This window comes from Pholis gunnellus, assembly GCF_910591455.1.
Source record: "Pholis gunnellus genome assembly, chromosome: 22".
In the NCBI taxonomy this organism is placed as follows: domain Eukaryota; kingdom Metazoa; phylum Chordata; class Actinopteri; order Perciformes; family Pholidae; genus Pholis; species Pholis gunnellus.
The window spans coordinates 5,652,550-5,670,704 of NC_136549.1; the positions used below are offsets into that span (position 1 = coordinate 5,652,550).

Consider the following 18,155-nt stretch of genomic DNA (forward strand, 5'->3'; position numbering starts at 1 on the left):
GGAACAAGTGCAAGTGAGGGGACCTAAATAGAGAGTGCTAATGAGGGAATGGGCTGCAAGTGAGATGGGTGTGGAGGACCAGGTGAGGGGAATCAGAGGTGAATGGTAGGATCTGAAATGACAGGAGAGTTAATAAAACAAGCAGACAGGATGAAAACAAACTAATATGAAGGGGAATTCGTGACATGATAAGGTATAAATCTCACTATTATGTCTTGTTGTCCACACAAATGTTAACTTCACCACATCTGATAAAGTGCAGGCTAGATCCACTTGATCATAACATTCAAACAGAGTTATTTGTGCTAGTGAGCCATAATTATTCCATAAACACTTTTCAACTGTACAAGATATAAGCCAACTCAAATCTCTCATCAGATTCCGCTCAATATTTCATCAGTACACAGTAAATTCCCCAGTGTCAAATATACAGTGTCAAAGTACATTGACTATTTCAGCGAGTGTATGATGTCATTGTTCACTGCACAAGAACAATGACACTCTTGTGTACTCTGCAAAGCTCCTCCCACCTCCTTCTCCTTTCAAACGGACATGAATTTTATCGCCCTGCCACTTTGCACTTCTCGACAGACTCTGGTAAGTTTCTCGAAATCACTTATGAAACCAAATGTTGGCATTTCAGCAGAAAAGAATAATTAGAATAACTTGATATTGTTGTTCAACATACACTCCAGTTGTTTTTGTGTCTTGAAATACCGAATAGCAGAGGGATAACCTGACCGAGTTGAAAGTTAGCTCAAATGTGCTCGCACATTAAGTTAGCTAGGCTAACTAGCTAACATCAAATTCCACAATGTGCGCAAGAGAGGTCAATGTGGAGGACTGACAGTGTTGTGTTTTTTCAATGTCCATAGATGACAGTAAAATAGCAAATACTGCGTGTGTGGGGAGTTGTGATATTATCCGGGACAAACTTTCCCTTTGAGTGCATGGGCACACCCACAAGGATTCACTTTAAAGCTAATTAGTTTAAATTAATAGTTTATTCTCCGTCTGTTAAACTGAATAAGCATAAGATAAGTGAATAAGAATAATAACGTGAGCGTTATATTGCTGTCTAATTACATTCAGTCGTTTTTTAATGTGTTTGACAAAAGCTAGTTAGTGTTAAATTTAACTTCAGTGTTGTCTCAGAATGAATTGTGTTGTAGGTCATAATGCCATTTCACTTTTGCTGTTTTTACAGATATCATCATGTGATTAAAACAAAAAACATCGTTTCACAGTTGGAAAAATCTGCGTTGGCCAAGAAACCTGGTGGAGACCATATTATCAAGGAACACAACCGGACGAAAGGTGACTGAAACTCTCTTCTTCAAGCACATCTGTTCTTCTACGCTTGTGGGAAAAAAATATATATTTATTTTAGGCCTTTACTCAACTCAGAACTTTGTCTGTCAAATTGGATTTGGCTGTTCAATACGAAGAATTGTTTGTTTGTACAAGACTTGAATCATTTGTATTTTCTTAAGGATGATTTTTCTGCATTTACTATGGTTAAAATAGAGTTATTGTTATTCAACTTATAGACAACTATCTAACATCTGCCAAGATACTAATAGAGTCCAACCAAGACCTTTACAATAGAGCCATGAGGGCTGTCACTTTAAAATAACCAATAACCATCGCACCGAAAACCAGACCTTTGTGGTTAGTGTTAGTGAAAGAGGTGTGGAGAATTTAAGAATTAAAAGCATTATTTAGTAGAATTTATAACACCCTTAGTGGTGAATGTGGTGTCACAATAATAAAAGGTAAAATATGTTAGTCACAAAATATTTACTGAAGAATGAATTATGTTTGTAATATGTTTACATGAAGGATATTATATGTTACAGTATATTGAATGTATTGAAATCATGAATGCATAAACACTGGAGTATTTAAACACTGTAAAGAATAGCCATCAGGGAAAGTTAGGGAATTCAAGGCAAGGCTTTTCAGAGACATCAAAGGGGACATCAAAGGGGACACAGAGGTGCTGGACAAATGACCAACAAAGGAGGAGGAGAACCGGAGACAACTGAAGGGAAGCAGACGGCCATAAAACAACAGAGAGGACTCCTGGGTAACACCATGCGGCCGCAGGACAGAGGGCAGGTCAGAGGTGATGTCAGAGGTGATGTCACAAGGAGGCCAGCCATTGAGATGAGCAGTGGATCGATGAAGGAGGCGTCAGAGCGATTGGAAGCCAATCACTGACCCCAGAAGACGGCCTTTGTGTTTTACGACAGATTTCGGACACTTTCCGACCATCAAAGGACATAAAAGGACTGTTTGCGAGGACGTGCGCCAGGCCATGGTAGTTCGCTTTGCAGGATCCGACTTGGTCGGGCCTGTGAGTGGAGTTGCACGTGGTCTCTGCTCTCGAGATGCATACTATCGATAGTGTATTATAGATTGTAATTGTCATCATCAGTTTACAGTCGTCATTGTTTAATTAAATACTGTTTTGAATTTGGACCGGATCGAGTTACTTTATGATGCGCCTGCGCAGAAAGAAGTAAACACAGCAGCGGCCTTGCGATTCCTCCAGTAACTTCAGCCTCAACAATTTGGCACCCCAGATGGGACAAATGGGATTCTGAGAAGGCTGAGGAGACGTGGATCGGTGGACACTTTCGAAGTGCGCACAAACTAAAGGTACGCAGAGCCGTTTTAATAAAACTCTGCATAGGTAGACTAGGAAACTTAGGCGAAAGTGTCCCACGATTGATGTCTCCTGAATGCTGGACACGAGGAGGAACGCAAGCCGGTAAAGTAGAAATTTAGAGTGACTGTAATACTGTATGAGGTGCATTTGCAATCTGAAATACTTATTTAACTAGTGTTGTTAACACTATTAGCTTCGGGCTCTAAATATTGTTGCGAAATCCTACCGGTGAGGTCCGTCAAGAGAACGGAGCGTCAAGAGAACGCAAGCTTTGAAGAAGCTAATATAGCTACGGGCTAATAGAGTGGCTTAAGCGGCTCTGAGTGTCGAGTGATCTTCGGTGAAACGACGACTCTAACGGGAAGGGTACAAATTGTATACGAGCTTAAGAAGCCGAAACGAACGGTTCGCCAGAGGGCTAGCACTCTGGATGGAGGCTAACCGCTCGAAAGCGCTATAATGACTGAGTTCAGGGGAATCTAATCTTGGGGTTGGTAATAGGTAATGAATGGGGCGAATTGTGCATTTTGTTTTGTAACGGCTGTATTTTGTGTTAACTGTTGTAGTGTTGTTGAAAGTTGTGTTGTAAGAAAGAGTAACGTACGGTGTGAATGAATTGTTTGAAGCCGGGAGCTAAAGGCCTGCTCCTGTGTTTACCTTGAGATAATAGATAAGAGGAGATTATTAAGAAAATATCCGGCACGGTGGTGGAAGGCCACGTCCTGGACTAGTTTAATAAAATAAAATAGGAATTATCTGCCGTGATAAACCTTAAAACGCATTTGATTTGGTACCATTAAAGAAATGTGAAGTAGTAATATGACATGTCAATACAATATATTTGGAATAATTGATGTAAGTTTGAAGACGTCGGATAAATGTTGTGTGAGGAGAGACAATGGTCTGTGAGCAGTGTGAAAAAGTGGGGGCTGTTTGATTAAAGAGGAAACACTGTTTTGAATGTGAGGAATGTGGTACCACAGTGATGAATGACTGCAGAGAATAGAAAAACTTTTTTTCCTCAATGTATCTTGTTTCGGTATTACACTTTTAAACATCCGTGAGATACTGAAATTTGGAAAATTGACTCTGATAAAAAATTGGGTTTTGTTTATTTGGGGTTTTGTTTATTTTTGGTTTTGTTTTGTTATATTTTGTTAGTTTGTTTTTTTTTTAGTCAAATTGGGATTTAAAATTGCACTGAATCGGGACATAGAATATTTTTGTTAATATTCATAATAATGTTTTGATAATCAGACAAATAATTGGAAGGATGGATCAAATTGGGGTTCCTTGAAAAGGCAGTTTTTGCCTAAGGAAAATTGTGATCAACTTTGAGAGTGCTTGGAGCAGAGAAAAAGGTGAAGCAGATAGAAGTAAATTGATGTCCAAGAGGGAAAGAAAGAAATGTAAACCGTTAAAGCAGACTGGAAAGCAGAGGTGGAGAGAGACGAATGCAGTGGTGAGACAAACACACACACACACACACACACACACAGAGAGAGAGACACCATGCTCGAAGCAGAACAAGCAGAAAGGGGGGTCACACACACACACAGAAATCTAAGAATTGGATTGTCATTTTTAAATTTTATCTCTCAACATTGTAGCCAACTACAGATAAGCGAAGATGTATTCTAACATTTACTGCTGAACTTTGGGTAGTTTTTGTTTTGTTTGTTTTTAGTCGAGGTACATGGTCGAGTGAATCCTGATCTGGGATTCCACTTCGCTGCTGTACGCTCCTCACCCACAAGCAACATGAACGACACCACTCAACATGCCGAGGATGAAGAAGATGAACGAGACTCATTCAAGATCTACAGTGTCAGCCCTGACCGAAGACTTTCCGCCATCCATGAGCCTGGAAAACATCACACAGGAGAATTGTGTGACATGGACAGAGAAGTTTCGTCAGCACAGATGCAAGGGTGCTCAGCTGATAAGGTATCAGGCCATGAGAGGAAGCTGAAAGGGGGGGGCAGAGACTTTGAGACTTTGACACACACCAACTGAAGCCTTTGGGTGCCATAAAAGTGGCAGCTTGAACATCAAAGAAGAGGCTGCTCATTCTCCATGAACAAGGAGTGGGTGAAGGGATCGACAATCAGCAATCAGACTGGGGAGGGGTGGCAGGCAAGCGAAGTGGACCCCTAGTGATGGTGATGCACGCAATACAACACAGAGGGTGAGTTAACTTTAGATTCTTAAATGACAAACTCGTACATTTAATTAGTTGATGTAAACATTATGCAGGCTAGGAGCGTTCAATTAACTCTCTACTCCGTCTACCCTCAAATCTCTATTCTGACTGTAGCCCTGACTGAGTGAAAAATTAAGTTTCTTTCTATTTTTCATTACAATTCAAAATTGTAAAATTAAAAATTATGAAAATTAAAATTCTGAATTAAAATTTTAATAAAATAAAAATTCTGAATTAAAATAAAAAATTACAAATGTTGGAATCAAAGTCTAAATCAACTATGCAAGTTAAAATATTGAATCAAAGTTAACAATTGTAGAATAAAATTGAATTAAAACTGAAAGTTAAAATATTGGATTAAAGCTAAACGTACCATCTGAAGTTAAATTATTGAATTGAAACTAATTACCAATCGAACAAGTACATGTAAAATTATCTACGGTAGTCTAAAATGCTGTGTTGATGCTAAGCAACAATTGAAGTCACTATGCAAGTTAAAAGATTATAGAGTCAAAAACAATGAATATTACAAGTTGGTCATCAAAAACTTACTTTTGTAATTGATCTACCAATCTACTAGGTGGCGAATTTTCTTTAACTATTTTGCAGTTCTAAACAGATTTCATCTCTAGGTTTTCTGGGTAATGGAGTTTTCTGTAATTATCATGCAATTACTCATCCAAACCGCTAGTTGTACAGAGTTCTCTTCTTCTTCTATGGTTTTTCAACCGGATGTAACCGGAAACAGCTTGTAGCTAATGCTAGCAGCTACCTCGCTTCGTTTTCTAACGAAACAAGCTAAGCTAACTGGCGAAAACGTTACACAAAGCACCATAGTTTGAACTCAATAACGTGCCGAATTCACACACATATTTCTGCTAGACCGTGCTTTGACTTCTCCATATGCACCGGTTATTTTATAATCTCCTTGTTTATCCAACTATCTATAGTAAGCACCGGAGCAGGCCTTTAGCTCCCGGCTTCAAACAATTCATTCACACCGTACGTTACCCTTTATTACAACACAACTTTCAACAACACTACAACATTTATCACAAATTACAGCCGTTACAAAACAATATTATGTACAATTCGCCCCATTCATTACCTATTACCAACCCCAAGATCAGATTCCCCAGAACTCAGTCATTACAGCGCTTTTAAGCGATTAGCCTCCGTCCAGAGTGCAAAATCCTTTAGCGAACCGTTCGTTTTAATTCCCTAGAACTCAGTCATACCAGCGCTTTTAAGCGGTTAGCCTCCGTCCAAAGTGCATCCCTATAGCGGACCGTTCTTTTCGGCTTCTTAAGCTCGTATTCAATTTGTACCCTCCCGTTAGAGTCGTCGTTTCACCGAAGTTCACTCGACACTCAGAGCCGCTTAAGCCACTCTATTAGCCCGTAGCTATCTTAGCTTCTTCAAAGCTAGCGTTCTCTTGACGCTCCGTTCTCTTGACGGACCTCACCGGTAGGATTTCGCAACAATATTTAGAGCCCGAAGCTAATAGTGTTAACAACACTAGTTAAATAAGTATTTCAGATTGCAAATGCACCTCATACAGTATTACAGTCACTCTAAATTTCTACTTTACCGGCTTGCGTTCCTCCTCGTGTCCAGCATTCAGGAGACATCAATCGTGGGACACTTTCGCCTAAGTTTCCTAGTCTACCTATGCAGATTTTTATTAAAACGGCTCTGCGTACCTTTAGTTCGTGCGCACTTCGAAAGTGTCCACCGATCCACGTCTCCTCAGCCTTCTCAGAGTCCTAAATATCACGTCGGGGTCACCAAATTGTTGAGGCTGAAGCTTCTGGAGGAATCGCAAGGCCGCTGCTGTGTTTACTTCTTTCTGCGCAGGCGCATCATAAAGTAACTCGATCCGGTCCAAATTTAAAACAGTATTTAATTAAACAATGACGACTGTAAACTGATGATGACAATTACAATCTATAATACACTATCGATAGTATGCATCTCGAGAGCAGAGACCACGTGCAACTCCACTCACAGGCCCGACCAAGTCGGGTCCTGCAAGGCGAACTACCATGGCCCGGCGCACGTCCTCGCAAACAGTCCTTTTATGTCCTTTGATGGTCGGAAAGTGTCCGAAATCTGTCGTAAAACACAAAGGCCGTCTTCTGGGGTCAGTGATTGGCTTCCAACCACTCTGACGCCTCCTTCATTGATCCACTGCTCATCTCAATGGCTGGCTCCTTGTGACATCACCTCTGACATCACCTCTGACCTGCCCTCTGTCCTGCGGCTGCATGGTGTTACCCAGGAGTCCTCTCTGTTGTTTTATGGCAGTCTGCTTCCCTTCAGTTGTCTCCGGTTCTCCTCCTCCTTTGTTGGTCATTTGTCTAGCACCTGTGTGTCCCCTTTGATGTCCCCTTTGATGTCTCCGAAAAGCCTTGCCTTGAATTCCTTAACTTTCCCTGATGGCTATTCTTCAGTGTTTAAATCCTCCAGTGTTTATGCATTCATGATTTCAATACATTCAATATGTCAATATACTGTAACATATAATATCCTTCATGTAAACATATTAAACATAATTCATTCTTCAGTAAATATTTTGTGACTAACATATTTGACCTTTTATTATTGTGACACCTCTATTCACCACTAAGGGTGTTATAAATTCTACTAAATAATGCTTTTAATTCTTAAATTCTCCACACTGTTTTGTATTAGATAATGAGGGGGCCCTGCGCAGGTGGATGGAATACACTGCCTCATTCTCTGACTTCACACTATGAGACATATTATGATTACTGCACATAGCATATGGTTTAAGCTTCACTAAATGTGTTTACGAATATATAGAAGTGTTTACGAATATATAGAAGTGTTTACAAATATATAGCAGTGTTTACAAATATATAGCAGTGTGTGTTTACAAATATATAAAAGTGTTTTCAAATATATGGCATATTGTTTAAGCTTATTCTTAATGTGCTTACATTAGTTTTCTCAGAAACTGAAGTTGGTAAAGAACAGGATACCTTTGGTGTCGACGCATCTCCACTCTTTCTTTTTTGCTGCTGCTGCTCTTCGTCCCTCTAAATTGGTGCATTTCAGAACCTCCTCAATGATGTTGTCACTGATAAACAAATCCCAGGCATCTTTTGGTGAAATGGTTGTTGAACCAGATGCAGGTCCTGGGCAGCTCCTCAGGATGCTCTGCCCTGAGTGGGGGGATGCTCATTCCAGTGAGACCCCTTTTTACTCAGTCTATTGGCCTGGGTCTGAGTTTCCTCAGACAGGCGAGTCTTCGATCTCATCCAAGGAGTCTTCTTCATTTCGGGGAGCTGGATTTCTAGACACGCCCACAACTCCAACTTGACCCTGTGGCACATAGTCTAGGTCATCAGCATCAGAGATGTCAGAATCAGGATCAAGAATTGCTTCATCTTCCTCACCCTGTTCTTTATGTAACATCTCTATGACCATTTCAGCTGTAAATCTGGCATGACTGCGACGAGCCACACTAACACTGTGGATAAAGAAAATCCAAATAATATTTTCAACTATCAGTTGATCAAGTATACAGTATACTGTTCTATTTCAAGTTCTATTTTGTTGACCTAGTTGACATTAGCTAACCTTAGCTAGCTAGAATAGAATGTCATGTTGACATAGCTATCGTTAGCTAGAAATGACCTAAATAACATAAGCTAACATTAGCTAGCTAGAATAGAATGTCATGTTGACCTAGCTATCGTTAGCTAGAAATGACCTAAATAACATAAGCTAATATTAGCTAGCTAGAATAGAATGTCATGTTGACCTAGCTATCGTTAGCTAGAAATGACCTAAATAACATAAGCTAACATTAGCTAGCTAGAATAGAATGTCATGTTGACCTAGCTATCGTTAGCTAGAAATGACCTAAATAACATAAGCTAACATTAGCTAGCTAGAATAGAATATGTTAACAGCTAGCTAATGAAATTGGACATATTTCTCTTTCCCACCAATAATGGATGTCAAGGTGAAGTAATGTTCAAATATTATGTGCAGTTATCTTTTCACAAGATATCAAATATTTTCACAGGTAAAACAATTGTAAAACTTGCAAGAATCCGATGTGCAAAAGCAGCCCGTTTAGTTCTGACAAGTAGTTCTGACAAGTGTGGCATGTGAAAAGTTGTCCGCAGTAAACATGTTCCTAAATGCAAACATTTACAAATCAAAGGTTCCTATCAAATTCACACTTGCACACATGGGTCATTTTTGACCCATGTGTGTAAACTTGATGTAGTAATACAAAAACTATTTTAGTCAAAAAATTAAGACAGAGAAAATGAAAATAATGATTTATGGTAATCAAAAACAAGATATTTTAATGAATACTTTGTAATATTAAATGATTAAATTAATAGATTTTAAAAGATATAGCAAAGAAACAGCCATGCATGAAATAACATAAAATGAATACGGGTCATTTTCGACCCATGTTGTGTGTGAGATAAATGGATTTTTGGACTAACTAATGTTATATTTTAAGGTGTGTTATAGTTCAAACGGCCAGCGATGTTATATTTTAATGTGTGTTAAAGTTCAAACAGCCAGCATGTGTCGCCATCTCACCACTAGGGGGTTGTCTGCGCATGGTATTCTCTTCCTTTTGAAAAAGAAGCGGTGAAGAAGAACAGCAAGAACCGTGTACCGTAGCGTAGCGAACAGGCGCGAATAAAACATTTTGTTAAAAACGCTATTCAAGGTGTCTGCTGCCGTTCTTTGGTGCGCCCGTCATCAGACACTGACGGGTGGGCAACATGTGCATTAGAAGGGTAGTGATACAAAAATGTTTTTTATTCAAAAAGTACGAAAGGACAAATGAAAATAAGAATTTGTGATGATCAAAAACTAGTTAATTGAGGAATTCCTGGAATTCTGATGAAATAAATGTATTTATTTACAATTAAAACTTTTGACCCATGTGTATCAAAGGGTTAAGAACAATGTTTTTTTTCCATCTTTGAAACTGAAAGTGACGTTTAATTGTTGCACAATGTACAAATGGGAGTTACACTTGAATCTCTAAACTGATAATGAAAAATTGTATGCAAACTAAATGTTTTTATTTTTAATAAATTGTTATTAAGATATAGATATAACGGTGTTTGTTGTTTTTTCCCCTGCAAACATTTTTAGTTTTATGGTTTGAAGTGTTAGCTGGACATGGTAAAGTAGAACATGTAAAACTCTTAAAAGTGTTCTGTTGAAGAGTTAAATTGAAAATAAGGTGTTGGGTAAGAATTACACTAAGGGAGTAAATACAAGAGGAAATATTTTTTAACACTGGCAGGAGTCAGTTAAAAACCAACACTGTATTTGGAGTATTTCTTAATCAACACTTAGTGTCAAGTAGGTCTAACACTCATGAAGAGTAACTTAATTAGAGTTAATTTTGATTAACACTCAAAAAGACCGAGTGTCAAATATCAATAACTCTTCTAGTGTTATTTACATCATAGTGTAGAATTTGAGTAACACTTCTCAGTGTGGTGTAGTGTAAAATATTAACTCTAACCAGAGTTAAATTGACTCTAAAAATGTAACACTATGTCCAGTGTAACTTTAACACTCTGTAGATAGGGACCATATGTTCACTGAATTAGTGTTACAATTGACTCTTTATTAAGTGTTACATTGACACTGTCGATTTTACTGTGTACTGTCTCACTATCTCATTCCGGAGCACAGAGGAGAGGGAGGACTGTTTGCTGCAGACGCTCGTGGTCAGCTGTGAATCAGCTGATGAAATTATCATCATCGGTTGTAGAAATCCAAGATCACATCAAATAGCATGAAATAATGGCACAACAGAGCGAAAACAGTTTACGATAATATCTTCTAATACTGTGCATATATCACCAAGTACAGTTTCAGTTTTCAAATAGTTTTTGAGTGTTAAATCGCTGCAGTGACCATAGATGACCTCATAGCTTGCTACGGCCATGATGATCACACCAGAAGCGTTTCTGCTCCTCAGTCTGCTCCTCTCTCTTTCAATCTGTGTGTGTGTGTATCTTTCCACTCCAAAGATAATGCGAAATTTAATTTAGAAGTTTGATCAAATATTGTTAAGGGCTGGTCCAACCGGTTGTAAGAAATATATTTTTTGTATGACGCTGTGGTCTAATTACATCAGCATCAGAGCCTTCCAACTTTCTTTTTTAGCAAATGTTGCGCCTCATATTGTAGCCTTGAATGACATTATCTCTATCTTTGTGGTGATGTGTGTATTGTGTTAATGCCGTGATGCTCTGAACCATCGAGACATGAGGTGAAGCTATCAGTTTGCTAAAACACTGCCCCGCTCCCACTTTTTTTTTCTTCTCTATGTCCCCTCCTGTGTCCACATTAACCAACTGTGAAAAACTGTAGTTAGCAGAAGGACACAAGCACCTCTGATCTGTATAATGAGAGTGAAAACAGATATTTGTTTAAAGGGTTACTTTGCAGAGTGTGGTGTGGATTACAAAGGACTGAATGATGTTGCAAAGTGCACATGATAGAATGGATCATGTGAAACAGCAAGAGAGGGGATGCTGTCTTTGGTTGTGGCCTTGATTGACGGATGATCCATCAAAGGAGTTTCCTGGGTGACTGGATTTAGTTTGGTCCTAAAGATTGAAGGCTGAACATGTCACACTATTAGTATAGAGAGGGAGGATTTCACAACTGAGATTTAAACAAGTAATATTCTTCAGCATTACAAGGTGTCAATTACCCATTTGTTTTTTTAATGTATGTTTTCTCAATCCAGTACCAAAGTAACGGACACTGAAGGTGAAGACTAATCACTGATCATGAAGGCCACATTTTGTAGAAGAAGGGAGTTCTGCGCCCTCTTCCTCTTTCTGGCTGTCTATGTCTTAATCTTTGTGCTACGTCACATGGACATTCTAGAGGTGAGAACTTGGTTTTAGTGGGATCGTGTGAAGGGTGGACCCTGTTTGAAATGTTGAATATTAGTCAAGTTTTGGGATATTGTTTTAAAATAAGTTTCAATGTTCTTCATTGCAAATAAATACAATTTGAGTTCTATTTTATTGTGCCTCTCAATCTGACTTGTTGACAGCAGCAGCTCCTGGAGTTAAAGTATAAAGCTGGCAGTATTCTATACTTTAGAACAAACCTCCATGTGTTACAACCTACTGGTTCCCATTTGTTCTCACTGAGACATCTTAACAAAGGTACATCTAAACAAAGGGGTCAGAAGTATATCGTTTTTAAAAAGCCAAGAGATGTCCCATTAAAGTTTTTATAACAGGTTCTATTCCATGCCTGTTTTTTGCATCTGTTGTATCTCTGACTGAATATCCCAAAACATGAATTTCAGTGAATACCTTGAAATCACACACCGAAAACGTTTTTCAGTGCATATGCTTGATGTATCTTTGACACCATCTCTCTCGACCCACTGCCAGTTTCAGCCTAAATTCAACTCCACCTTCATCATGCCGAGAGTCTCCACTCACCGTAACGAAATTCGCAGCTTCTGCACCTTCCAGCCACTGTCCCTTGAGGACGCTCTGGAGGAATATCTTATACTCGAATCAACTGCTTGGCCTGAAACTCCACTTTTGCCAGCTCCTATTTCCCTGGAGCAGACCAGTGATCCAGCTCACAGCACCTTCACCATTCTACCAGGGAGGAAAGGGGGACAGTGGCATGTTGGGGATCAGCTGGAGGTCATGATACAAACCTCTGACTTCCAGGGTCGTCCCAAGAAGTCTGGGGGGGACTTCCTACTCGCCAGTCTGCACAACCGGAAGCTAGAAGCAGGTGTGGCTGGGCAAGTGGTGGATCATCTGAATGGGAGCTACTCTACTGTATTCCCATTACTCTGGGAAGGAGACGCACAGGTTGAGGTGATGCTAAAACCATGATGTTTAATGTAATGGTATTGTATAGTAAGTGTTTTTAATATCATATGTCATTGTTCACGAAGCCTTGCCCTAACTGTTGCTATGCCTGTTAACTTTCACTTCTCGGACGGCACATATGCAGTTTGTTCAGCTAACAGGGACACATTTACCACTCAAAATCTCAGTCATTTCAGACAAAAGCAGGTTTTCATGATTGTAGATTTCTTTTCATCTGCAAACTGTCACTAGCAGATTTATTTAACTGTAGCTACCTAGTTAGTCCTAGTGTTATAATTATGATTAGAAAATGCTAACATAATCTTGTTTGGCTGATGTGGATGGTGCACATAACGTCTCAGATATCAAGTTTAGCTGCAGTTTTAAATCCAATGAAACAGGACAGCGCTGCCAACGTTAGTTTAGTCTCGAACTGCAGCAGCCAGGAGGCTCACACATATTGGGGGAATACTATACAGTAGATGTGCTAGTTCTGAAAGTAACTTTAAAAAATATATTTTTACCAAACCTCTACATACTCCTTGGTGTTGAAGGTAAGGCTAGGTTATTATGTCATGTTGGTTGACCTGCCATGCCTAGCTACTGTTGCTAAGCTTTGATTGGACAATCGCTTCTCAGGGAAGGTTTAGATGAACAGACTATTCTCCAGAGATTATTGTCTGATGTCAATCTGGTGCAGAATTTGAAGACATGAATCTTTATAAATGTGACGTGTGGAGCTTCAAGTACTATTCAATGTATTTGTCTTAATTGATATGACTGACCATGATTGAACTCGCTGAAAACTCTGGTTCTCTATCCCATCAGGTGACTCTGGTTCACCCTGGGGAAGGCATCTCAGTGCTGAAAAGGCTGAACAGAGAACAGCCCGACAGGATGTACTTCAAGAGCCTCTTCCACTCAGGCTCACTCTCTGAAACCACCTACTGTGGCGTCTGCCTACGGCCAACCCAGCAGCCGCTGTGCAACTACACTGACCTCCGTACAGGTGAGCCGTGGTTCTGCTACAAGCCAAAGAACCTGAGCTGTGATACCAGGATCAACCACTACATGGGAGGATACAGAGAAAAGATCCTCAATGCCAATGAGGAGAAGCTCTTTCAAAGGTGAGGGAGCAGAGAGACTGGAATTTTGTGTGACTTCTAAATACGTACATCCAGTGTTATCTTTGTATCTCCTTGGTGGAATGTTTCAGAAGTTTGTAACTACATGCAGTTAAGATTGAATATAAAGATGTTTTAAAGGTAATGCAAATCAAACAAACCAGTCTGAATCATACTTGACCTTCATTTGGAACACTAGATAGTATTTGCCATGATTAATTTGTGTTTTATTGTAAATTCATTGTGATGTCATATTATTTTGGATGTTGTCTTTTCCTAAACTTTAAGATGCACATTTATTATTTGTTGCCACTTGGGGGCAGCACAACAAGCTATGAAGTGGATATTGCTCACATGTGAGCAAACATTGGCCTATTTAATACCAGTTGACATGGAAACACATTAGCATTCATTTGGAGTTGTGTCTAATATTTCTTCTCCTTTTAGCTGTATTTTGGTCTTCACCGACAAGGGTGAAATATCTGCCTTAATCTAAATGTGCCGCTATGTTCAACCTGCTAGTCGCTAACATTGTCTGTCTGCTGTTTTGTGGTTGTACTGCACAATTGCCCTTCACTTAGCGGGCAATTGGTTAATCAGCTTTCTGGCATGAAACAGCTGCATCAATAAAATATGTTGATGAGAACGGTGAGACTCAACCAAAACAGTTTAGTTTGCCGGCCATAAAACTATGAAATGCTAAAACGGTCTCTAGATAGTAATCATTATCTTTGGGTTGATCACTGTGAAGCACCTTGAACGTGATACAGTCATTGGACCCATTACTTTTGCGAACATTTGAATTAGTGCCATTACATTTACAAAGTAAGTTTTGTTTTATCTTGAATGAACTTTCTAGCAGTTGATTTCCATTTGTGTTTGAGTGCTTGATTGATTGAATTATTTCAAATGTTTGTCCTCCTTTTGTATCTATGTCCTTAATGTTGAAGTGTATTTAAGAGATACATTATGTCTGCTTTTCTTCAGCGGTGTTAACTTGAAAGTCTACATTCGGGCTTCAGGACCTGCTAATGTCACTGTGTTGCCACAAAAAGAAGGTAAAGCATGAAATTGAATCTTATTTATTACTGTTACTGCCACAACTGCCTATAACAATAATTCAAAACAAAATGTGTTTCAGACAATGGTCTTCATGCAAGAACCACTTACAAACAGATTTGTTCTTTAGTGGCTTGTATGAGTTTATTTTTAACAGTTGTCCAGATTAACAGTCAATATTGAGTCTGAAATACCTGTATAAATTACACTTAATAATTATGTTCACATTTTACTCTGAGATTTCAAATGATAGGCTAATATAGTTCTAACTGTATTCATACAGCCTAACCTCATCATCATTCATTTGTACTGGCTTTTGATGCTATTGTGTAACTCTCCAATATCTACAGTATATGACCATCTCATACTGCAAAACAAGTTACATTATTTGACCCCTTTCCGTTGCAGTCATCAATGGTGAGACATTTTTCATATGGAACCATTTTTTCTTTATTACAGTGACAGTACTTAAATACAATCACTTCATCCTGGGGATGACAGAGTCAGTGGGGGACCCTGAATCTGTTGTGGTACACTCGTACGAGTTTACCGTACGAAGAAAAAATATGAGAAAGTTCATGAAAAAGCGTACTACATTCTTCTGGGTAGCGTTCTCCGGAAGAGAGATTAACAGTATTCAGCCCAATTTCAAAAGAGTGCTGTGGCTTCAGCTGTTAGCAGTGTTTATAGTCTCTCAGGAGTAAGGATGGTACTTAAGAGGTTCATACAATCACTTTGTACTTTGGTTTTGTTTTTTCATGGGATAACCCCAACCTTATTCTTTAACTTCCTGTCAGGTCAACAACAGGTGAAGAGCAGCATTGTGACGTCTGGACCCTCTGGTTATTACTACCAGGGTGTGTGGCGAGCACTAGGTAGCATCACAGTCCCCGAATTCAACGTATCTGCCATCAGTCAGTGTCTGAAAGGCAAGGTGGTCCACATGTATGGAGACTCCACCATCAGGCAGTGGTTTGAATACCTCAACGCAGTTCTACCAGGTAGCTGATCCACAGGGATTTCTGGCATCAGATGATTTTGTTCCCACTGCTGCTTAATGTGTTCCCCCTGTCATACTTTCAGGTCTTAATGCGTTTGACCTGCACACCCCGAAGAGAACTGGACCTTACATGTCCTTGGACTTTGCCCACAACATCTTGGTGACGTACCGCTCCCACGGACCTCCAATCCATTTTCCCGCCATGGACACTAGACAGCTTCGTTACATTGCTAATGAGCTAGATGGCTTAGTCGGAGAACCCAACACTGTAGTAGTTTTTACCATCTGGGCTCACCTCGGCCCTTTCCCCATGGAGTTCTACATCCGGCGGATGCGGGGCATCCGCAGGGCGGTGGTACGGCTGCTGGACACGACTCCAGGCACGCTGGTCGTCATCCGGACAGGGAACCTCAAAGCTTTGTTTTTACAAGTGACGGTTAGCCATAGTGACTGGTACACGCTGCAGCGTGATAAGGTGCTCAGAGCCATGTTCAAAGGACTAAATGTTCAGCTGATCGATGCCTGGGAAATGACCCTGGCCCACCACCTGCCGCATGACCTCCACCCACCACCTCCCATTATTAGGAATATGATAAACCATCTATTGTCCTACATATGTCCTCATAATGGCGGCTAGATGTTTGTGTCTTGGGGGAGAGGAATATGGATTTAAGCACACGTTGAGTTTACATGTTATCTCTGTGTTTCCACCAAGTGCTGCATTTTTCCAATTCTCGTGTGATCCCGGGACATCACAATAATCCAGCTGCTGTGAAAGGTAACAGCTGGCCTAGCTATGTTGAAAGGTAACAGCTAGCCTAGCTATGTTGAAAGGTAACAAAATCCAGCTTCCAGCACTTCTCAAGCCCACTAATTAACACTGGATATCTCTTTTTGCTTTGCTTTCTGAGTACAACCAACTTTAAATTCTTTCTGACCGTGACTTTAACAAAACCTGTAGATCTGTGTCAATATAATATATAGTCCAGATACTGTTGTTATCCAGCAGAGTGATTCCCTTGTTTTTGGAAATGTATAATAAACACCTTAACATTAATCTATACCCTTACCTTAACAACCATATGTTTATGAAAGTCTCCCTCAAGAAAAACGAATGTGTTTTATGGCTCAAAAGAACAGAAAACGAGATTATTTTTATAATCTAACAGTAATATTTTTACATGATGCCATCTTTTGATATTCAGGTTTTAAGGGCATTGATGAAAAACATTGTTTACAGGAAAGTCCTCATGTAGTAATAAAGTGTACTCATTGTTAATCAATTAGTGTGATTTTCTATCGGGAATTAAAAAATATAGACAAATAAAGGGTTCTGCAAACAAATATCTTTAATGTATGTATTTATGCTCAGGTGTTTCATAATGGAATAAATGCACTTAGCCTTTGCAATCTGTGCTCTGTATGGACTTTCATTCTTAAAATCAGTGAAGCATAAGAAAGATAAACAAAGTAAAGTAAAAACTTATTTTTGATGTCGGTCTGAGGAACGTTATCAAGGTGCGTTCGCGTCGCGTTTGGTCTGAACGCATCTTTAGGATCGCAACGAATGACGGCACGTATGAGCCTCAAGACGCACCATCACAAGAAGAATACACGAGTTGTATGAAAAGGTGAGGACTACAAAAGCGACGGCGTTACAACGTCCACCAGCTGTTGCTCTCACTGGAGACTACTGGACATCGCTGGGTAACCATCATCACCTCGGAGTTACAGCATTATATTGATGAACAGTAGAGCTGCATTCACATGCTCTGACTGCCATGAAAACAGAAGACAGACATTTTGATGAAACGTGCTGAAACATTTTATTCGTGTTGCACAGCAGTGGAACGTTTCAAATACAGTCAGCACACTGAGCACAGATAGTGTAAGAAATACAACTGCTACTGTGTAAACGGAACACTGCTATTACAAAGCACCTTATTTGTTTAAAGTGTTTGCAAACCAAATGTTATTGCACTTTGGTTCATATAGCAGTACTTTTAAAATAAAAGTGCGCAATACACTACTTTTGAATTAATTATTGAACTTTGCCATAACAATGCGATTAATCGCAATTAATCGCAAAACAATGATGCGATTAATTGCGATTAAAAATTGTAATCGTTGCCCAGCACTAGTATATATATATCTATATATATATAGATATATATACCAACCACTCTGATTCAAGGGCATATACCACTAATATGAA

The 18,155-nt window shown here is 39.4% G+C and overlaps 1 protein-coding gene across 1 annotated transcript; it reads left to right on the top strand.

Annotated features, from left to right (window-relative positions):
* The first annotated feature begins 531 nt into the window (after nt 1-531).
* Nucleotides 532-17,343, top strand: LOC306713912 (NXPE family member 3-like). The gene is made up of 8 exons (XM_079183760.1): nt 532-597; nt 1,208-1,317; nt 11,656-11,800; nt 12,320-12,763; nt 13,586-13,884; nt 14,869-14,939; nt 15,738-15,941; nt 16,024-17,343. The coding sequence occupies exons 3-8, from the start codon at nt 11,699-11,701 to the stop codon at nt 16,575-16,577; spliced, it is 1,674 nt and encodes a 557-aa protein (XP_079039886.1). The 5' UTR covers nt 532-597; nt 1,208-1,317; nt 11,656-11,698; the 3' UTR covers nt 16,578-17,343.
* The last annotated feature ends 812 nt before the right edge of the window (nt 17,344-18,155 follow it).